The sequence below is a fragment of the Apteryx rowi genome, unplaced genomic scaffold, assembly GCF_003343035.1.
Source record: "Apteryx rowi isolate R43461 unplaced genomic scaffold, aptRow1 scaffold_612, whole genome shotgun sequence".
Taxonomy (NCBI): Eukaryota; Metazoa; Chordata; class Aves; order Apterygiformes; family Apterygidae; genus Apteryx; species Apteryx rowi.
The window spans coordinates 294,480-302,339 of NW_020450886.1; the positions used below are offsets into that span (position 1 = coordinate 294,480).

The 7,860-nt window shown below is 52.9% G+C and overlaps 1 protein-coding gene across 1 annotated transcript; it reads right to left on the reverse strand.

Moving 5' to 3' along the window:
• Positions 1 to 5,248: 5,248 nt before the first annotated feature.
• Positions 5,249 to 7,653, reverse strand: LOC112974591 (myogenesis-regulating glycosidase-like). The gene has a single exon (XM_026083720.1). The coding sequence runs from the start codon at positions 7,514 to 7,516 to the stop codon at positions 5,420 to 5,422; it is 2,097 nt and encodes a 698-aa protein (XP_025939505.1). The 5' UTR covers positions 7,517 to 7,653; the 3' UTR covers positions 5,249 to 5,419.
• Between the last annotated feature and the right edge of the window lie 207 nt (positions 7,654 to 7,860).

Sequence of the window (7,860 nt, forward strand, 5' to 3'; positions counted from 1 at the left end):
CATAAAGGCTGTAGATCCAGTTCTTCACTTTCGACCTTGCCTTGCGAAATAGCTTGTTCTCCCTTGGCTTGGGAGYGGCTCTGTGCTTTGCTGCACAGTCAGGCTGCTAGTGACACTCTATGGCCCCAAACACTGGACTGCATGTAAAGGAGCCCACCACAACCCGTGGATGTTGCACATCTCCTCCTCCCCTCCTCCACTGTGTCACTTGCTGCACGCCTCACTAGTAAGGGGTCAGGCTATGTCAGCTGGTGAAGAGCAAACCAGCATTCCATTTAGCATCCTTTTGTATCAAAATACTGGGAGTAATGGGATGAGTGCCTTAGATCTCCCCACAGTGGTTTCAAGGGTTAAGAAAACCTGTTGTGCTTTGCGTTGAAGCAGATGAGGAGAGCTCGCACGTGCTGCTTCTGTCTCTCTTTGCAGGAGATAACTTCTCACACCATTTRACATGGCTCGCAGACACTTGCCTGGCCCTGTCTGTGACTGAAATGGTCATGTCACTACAGCCCTGCTGTCACCAGTGCAGAAAGGGAGGACAAGGACATCACAAGTAAGGTCAAGAAAAGGCATCACAGAAATAAATTTTCCAGTGTGTTCTTAGAGATGTTGGTCCCTCTCTACAGCAAAGACTTTCAGGACTTCAAGGGAACCTGGAAAGTGTGAACATACCACAGAGAGGTCAAAAGACAAAGATCAACTTGGCTCTCCATTCGCACAGCCTGACTGAACCAACACACTGACCATTTGGAGTAGACAGATGTTCCTCATATCTCTGGGTCTCTGAATTGCTGTGAGTTACTCCAAAATGTATACCATCCCGGATGAACAAGAAACTGGAATTCCAGCTGTGCTTTCCAGTTTCCCTTTGGTTGTGGTGGCAAGCTAGGACATTTCGTGTGAGTTATGAGATTATAGTCTGTCTAAGGCAGCTGGATCCTAGAAGCTGTGCCATGGAAGCACTGAAGTTCAACTGAGCTCTGTCAGGAAGGTGCAGGAGGAAATTCCCCATAGACACTCTGTCCTCTTTCCCCTCCTCTCAAAAGAAAGAATTGTATTCTCAAAGGGTTGTTGGGTTTTTTTTTAACTATCTTCATAAATYGGTACAATTATAGACTGTCCTTTTCTAGGTGCTGTAGTTAGGGCGTAAGTGCCTATGGCTGTTCAAAGCTCCAGCTAGGAGACAAAGTAAACTTGCTGTTACAAGGACATAAGGGATGAAGCTGAAGAGTGGATGGCTGACCAAGGGTCTGTGGAACCAAGGCTTTCGCACATTTTGGGGACATATTCTTTGGCAGCCTGTCTTCAGCAGGGGTTTTGCTGAGGGTGATAGCTCAGAAATGCTGCCTCGAGATGTTTTGCAGGCCTCTAGGTACCCTTTCCATTAAACTTTTTATTAAAAACACTATTTAAAACACTACTTTACTGTAGTTCTGCAGCCCAGCTATAATATCCATGGGGCCTTACAGACCRCAAGTGGTCTGTGCACAAAAGCTTTGGGAACTGCTAGCCTCAGATCATTTCCCCAGTTTGCACCATGGGTCACCATCCAAAACAGGGTTTGTTCAACTCAGCCAAGGAAATGCCCAGGGACAGGTTTGGTGGATTGGTTCAACCTTTTCCAGTCCATACAGCTCATACCCCTGCCCGTGTCTGATCATGGCTGAGCAGCAGGTCAACGTGTTGATGTGATTGAATTTTGAAGCTTGCACTGTCATGTTGGGTTTAATGGATGCTTGTGTTTGCACTTGCCTTCTTAAGTCAGACTGTAATGTTGCTGCATTTGTTTTTAACCACTTTTCTAATTCATAATTGTTATGAAAACAAACTGTAACATTAATTGCCTTGATTGATATAAAACTTGGAAAAACAAAAGGAAGTTTAACTATGTCCATCTATGCCAAGTGAGGGGGGCCAGTTGTTCAGGCAGTGAGTAACACATTTGGGACTGTTGTCGCCCCAGCCTTCACTGAAATTAGAGTTGACGTTGTTGGTTTATTTAAAGCTTGCATTTTGAAGCTTTGATGATAGGTGTTTTAAAGAGGGGAACTGGCTGCTCCCCAGCCCCTGCTTGCAGAAGTAGCAGGGGACTGGGATAAAAATTCCCCATCCTCCAGCACAGACTGCTTTGCATCAGGAATCACCCTCCCATGGATCCCTAAAGCAAAGGGAATAGCTGTGTCTTGGGGCTGGCCTGGAAAAGACCTTGCCCAGGCGGATCCTGCTGCTGCATCAGCCCCTGGGAAGGACCAGGCAGCTCTGCTCCTATTTCTGCTGGGAAACGGAGGCTAACGCCTCGGAGGTACCTGCTCCCACCCCAGGGCATCGCAGCCCAAAAGGGCCCGTTGGCATTGACACTGGGTGGGTCCTGGGGATGCCTCTCCACGTTACTCACTGGGGACGTACGGTTTGAGACTGCTTGCAAGCACTGATGAAGAGGAGGCACCTCTCTGATGATACCCCAGAAAATCAGGATGCTGGAAGGAGGCCAGTTTGGATATTTGCAGTTACAGGAGCCAGACACCAAGTCGGGGTTTGCACTAAAGTGACGCCTTGGAGCTACAYGGGAGGAGGAAACAGAGCTCACAAAACTCATCTGAGAGCCTGCCTTTTTATTTTGCGTCCCCTAAAAACTGGGGCTGTGCCCAGGGAGGGCGCGCGAGTCCCTCCGGGAACAGGGCTCCGCTCTGCACTGGGTCCGGCTAGCTCAGAGGGGGCTCCTGCCGCCCACGGGGAGATGCCAAATCGTGCGTTATGCAGTGCTGCAAAACGCGCTCCGCAGCTGCATCTGGCGCAGGGAGACGTGTTATTGGCAAAGTACAGGAGGCTACAGTGTAAAACCAATTCATTTTAAACCCRATTTCAGAGAGGTTCCTGGGGGTTAGAGCAGGGCAGCAACCGCCGACCTGCAAGAGCACCACCAGGGATGTGTCCATTCCCACTGGAAATCACAGCTTTTATTAAAAAGTAAGAAAAAAAAGCAGGCCTATAGACACAGACCAAATCTGGGGAGAAACACGGTAAAAGGACAAGCTGACAACAACAGATTCCCTCCAGGTGCCCAGCCAGGCTGGCAACCTTAGGAAAAAAAAAATCCTCTTCAGTCGCAGCTAGGCTTGAACCACGCGAGAGCTGCCAGCTTGCAGGTCCCTCGCTSCCCGGGAGAGCCTTGAAGATGGTCTCAGCTGATGCAAAAACCCAGAGGCCAGCTAGAGAAAGGCAGTGATTTTGTTGTTGTTGTTGTTTTAGCCAGTGGGGGGTTGGGTGATTTTTAGCTAGTGATTGCCAAAGATTAAGGGCAATAAGGAAACAGGCAGCCGGGGGCTAGCGGTGCGCTGGGGGAGACGGGCTGGCAACCGCAGAGCTTGTCTGGAGCTAGGAGCACAAAAAACAAGCGCAAAAAAGCGAGCCGGGGCTGAGGCTCAGCAATGCAAACRCACCGTTCTCCTGGCAGCGCGAGCCCCGGCACAGGGCTGCAGGTCCCCGGGAGCCCGCGCCCCCGCTCAGCCCCCGCCGCACCGCGTACACGGCAGCGAGCAAAGGCAGAAAAACAGAAAGGGTTGGGGTCTGGGAGGAGGGCTGACGCCTGCCGGGACCCTCTGGTTCCTGGAGCCCAGCTGCCGATGCCCAAACCAGCAGCCGAGAGTGGAAGAGCTCGGGAAAGTGGGTGTCATYCTCGGGGCGAGGAGACGCTGGTGGAAACCACTTTGCTGGGGTGGGAGGAAGCCCACGGTAATGACCCAAAGCAAGTCTGTTTAGCCCCGCACACCGCTGTCAGATACAGCACTGCTTTGCCTTTCACGTTCCCAGATGGGAGGGTTTGGTGGGTTTTCCCTCCCCATAGCCATGCCTGCAACAGCGTTACGGTGGTGCGGGTTAATTTTTCACCTTGCCCCTAGGGACATCTAGAAAATATTTTGGCTCATCCCCAGCCCGTCACTTGACAACGTCTTTTTGCAGCGACGACCATGCCGGGTCCTTGCAGCGTAACGGAGCCATCGATTGGCACCTGGATCCAAGCCAGTTTTGGGACTGCCTAGCCCAAGCACCGAACTGGACGGATGCTCTGATGGGTCCACGCTGCTGGGGACGTCCGAGCCTGGCATTAGGGAGGGACAGGGACGGGGCATCATCACYGTGCGGGGGGCCGGGAGCAGCCAGTGTGCCGGCTACGCACCCCGTGCCTCCGAGCCCCGAGGGGGTGCAGGGCAGGGACAGGGAGGGGACGGGTGCACGAGGTGCCCCTAAGGAAAGGGGCTCTCTCCTGCCCTGGGGCCGTGCACAGCTCTACCCCACAGCTGCCGACCCCCTCCCCAGCGCCGCCAGCACCCAGCAGCTGGGGGGGGGGGGGGGGTCAGGCTGTGGCCAGCATCGCCCACTCCCTTCTATGCCGTGGGGTTTTTCTCCACACAGGCTTATTTATCTGTCGGACCTCATGAGCCATTTCCAACGCTGGCAGCGAGGCTGTGCACGGCCAAAGGAGCTGAGTAAGTGAAGGAGAAAGCAGCCGTGTCTGCGGGGTGGCTGGGACTGGAGAAGGAATGGGTCTCTCATTTTGGGAAGGGCCATCACGGCCCGGAGACACCAGGCCTCTCATAGGACACTCAGTCACGTCAAGATTTATTTTTTTTGTCAAGGGGATTTTTCTTTTCCCCGCAGCAGTGGCAGTGATGCTACTGGGAGGTGAGAAGTAATAAGCAGAGAGGTTTCATGAGTCAGTGGCTCAGCAGGGTGGGCTCACTCTGGATTAAGCTCAGATGCCAGTAATATTTCAGCATATACTTACAGGCTTTAGTGAATCTACACCAGAGACATGTTTCTCCATAATTTCTCCCAGTGAAGGAGGAAAAATGGTTGCCACAGTGTTACTGAGCACTAAAGCTTATTTCTGCTTGCTCAGTCCATGGGAAATGCAGACTCCCTTTGCTACTRCATCAGCATGCATCAGAAGTGTGGTCTGAAAATTTGGTCCCTCTCGCTTTAGGTTAATCACAGACTGTTTTTTTTTCTTTTTTTTTCTTTTTTAAGTACCCTGCTCCAAGTACTTCCTTCGCTAAATAAATGAAAAGTTATAAATATCTCAGGGGATCAGCTGTACAACTGGATAACAATAGAGCCCATTCAATTGCCTTTACAAAACAAAAATGTACATGCCATTTCTTGCCGGGAAACAATTACAGGCAGAGACTATGTTTCTATATGTTGTATTTATCATACTGCCATGGCCAAGACGTCCATCCAATATATTTTAGTGACTAAGTTATTCTGCAGCCATTGTCACACAAAATAGAGGTCACAATGACTACTTCTAATTTGATACTACAGTATTTGTATTTTCAAAACTATCAAAACTCACAGTTCATTAAATATTTTGGTTCATAAATCCTTGAGCCTATTGCAAAGCTGATGGAGGAGTCTGTTATGAAACCCAGAGGAAATAGGCAACTTCGTCCAGGTCAACGGGATAGTCTGTGAGCAGCACCGGGGTCTTCTCAAACAGCTCCCCCTTGTAGCTGCGCCATTTGCCCGCCGGCAGGTAGACGTCGCGCTCCTGCTTGCCCATCTCCAGCACRGGGGCCACCATGAGGGTGTCCCCAATGAGGAACTGGGAGTCGATTTTGTGAGCAGCCTCGTCGCGGGGAGAGATCCACCAGATGGGCCGGATGATGGGGTCACCYGTGTCCGTCACTTCCCYGGCCAGCTCCAGCAGCAGCGGGGCCACCAGYGACTCGTGCAGCTCYGTGAACTTCTGCGCAATCTCCACCACCTCCTTGTCGTAGAGCCAGGGYGGGATGGAGAACTGCATGGAGGGCATGAAGGCCGACAGCTCCAGCCACCGGACATAGAGCTCCCGGTCTGGGATCTCCACTGCACCCTCCGTCTTGTTGGGGAGGAAGTTTCCCCCGATCATATCCGGCAGTACGAAAGGGTAACCCAGCATGCTGATGGTGAGCACGGTGGGGATGAGGGACTTGAGGCCAAGCTCATAGCCCCACACGGAGTCACGGTCAATGATGCGGAAGAAGCAGGAGATGTTCTGGGACTGGTAGCCCACCCGCACCTCGGCCAGCTCGTAGAAGGGGATGGCCATCTCCGTGTAGCGCCTGGACCAGATGCTGGGGTCCGACAGTGGCCGGAAGGTGCTGAACTGCTTGGGCAGGTAGCTGGTCTCACCGGCATCAAACTTGAAGGACGAGATGCYGTACTTGTGGCGGAGCTGTCGCAGGTGGCTCTGGAACCAGTCCCGGGCTGCYGGGTTGGTGAAGTCCAGGATGGCCCCGATGCCGTTCCACCACTCCACCATGGCTGGCARCYGYCCYGATGSCTCCTTGATGAAYAGCTGGCGCTCRATCCCCACCCCAAAATTKGARGAATYKKWGTKTATGAAGGGATGARTCCACAGRGTCACCTTAAACCCATCCTCTCTCAGTTTTGTGAACATCTCTGTCACGTTGGGGAACTTGATTGGGTTGAAGTCAAAGTCCCCGTACGCTTGTGTGTACATGTCATCGATTTCAATATGACTGCAGTTAAAACGGTACTTCTTAATCTTTTSTGCAAAWYYCARRASTTTATCYTGGTCRAYATCATTTTTGTACAGGGCCCAGGTGGACCAGATGGGGTAGCGGAAGGCATTTTCGGAGGGGATCTTGGAGGGCTTGTTGAAGTACCGGCGCACCATGTACTTGTGGATGGAGGTGACGTCCGAGCCCACGCACACCCGGTAGCTCAGCTCGGGGAAGGGCTGCTGCCCCGGCGGGGGCTTGTAGGGWGAATCCTTGTAGCGGGCCTGGAAGAAGAGGGTGCGCTCCGTGGCGTTGAAGCCCAGGTGGAAGGGCACGGAGTCGTTGATCTTGATGGCTGCCGCTTTGGACGAGAGCCAGTAGCGCTCCAGGATGCCCCCAAAGCTGTCCCGGAAGGAGTAGACGTCGCTCGTCACGTAGGGCACGGGCTCCTGGTAGCCCGCGAGGCGGATGGGCCAGTGCTGCGTGCTCATCTCCGAGCCCCCGTACCAGTGGGCGTCCTCCCAGAACATGGTGTGCTCCACCGCCGGGCCGGCCGCAAACTCCTCCCAGCGCACGCGGTAGCACATCACCGTGTCCTTGGGCTTCACCGTCTGGATGAAGAAGTTCAGCGGCCCCCGGTCCGACCGCGTGCAGCTCAAAATCTCTCCCTCCTTGGAGCACGACTCCAGGTCGAGGCTCCCCGACCGGAAGGCCAGACGGAAAACCACCTCCCCGTTCTGGTTCTTGATGACAAACCCGTCCGGCCGCAGGTCCATCAGCTCTGTCTTCAGCCGCTCCGCCTTCCGCAGGGACACCGTGTAGTAGCACCAGGCCACCACGGCGGCAATGAGGAGGATGAGGCCGAGCACGATGGCCCTGAGCATGGGCTTCAGCTCCTTGGAGGGCTTCTGCTTCACCAGGGTGAAGTTTTCGGGCAGACGGGTTTCCTTGACATTCCCCCTTTGAGCAGCTCCCCATTTTCCTACACGGTGAGTAATCTGATTTTCCATGACACCCAGGAAGTGTCACCTGGTGGTTAGAAACTTCGCTGCTTAATTTTTTTCTCCAAATGGTGAAAAGAAAAACCAAAATCCTGTAGGAAGGCAGTCACGGCCTCTTCTCCAAAGCCCAGCCTCTCACACCTGCGGTGTTGGTTTATGAAACGGAGAATTATATGCACTGAAATAAAAATTTAATCTTCTTAACAGTCTTTCCTCCTCACATCTTTTTTGGAGCCCTGAAACCTCCCTGGCTCTGCAGCTCTGGCTTGCTTTGCTGTTTGCTATGTGCTATTACAGCCTGGTCACTGGAAGCTGAGCTGAGCTGAGCTGTTTTGGAGCTGGGCTATGCCAGG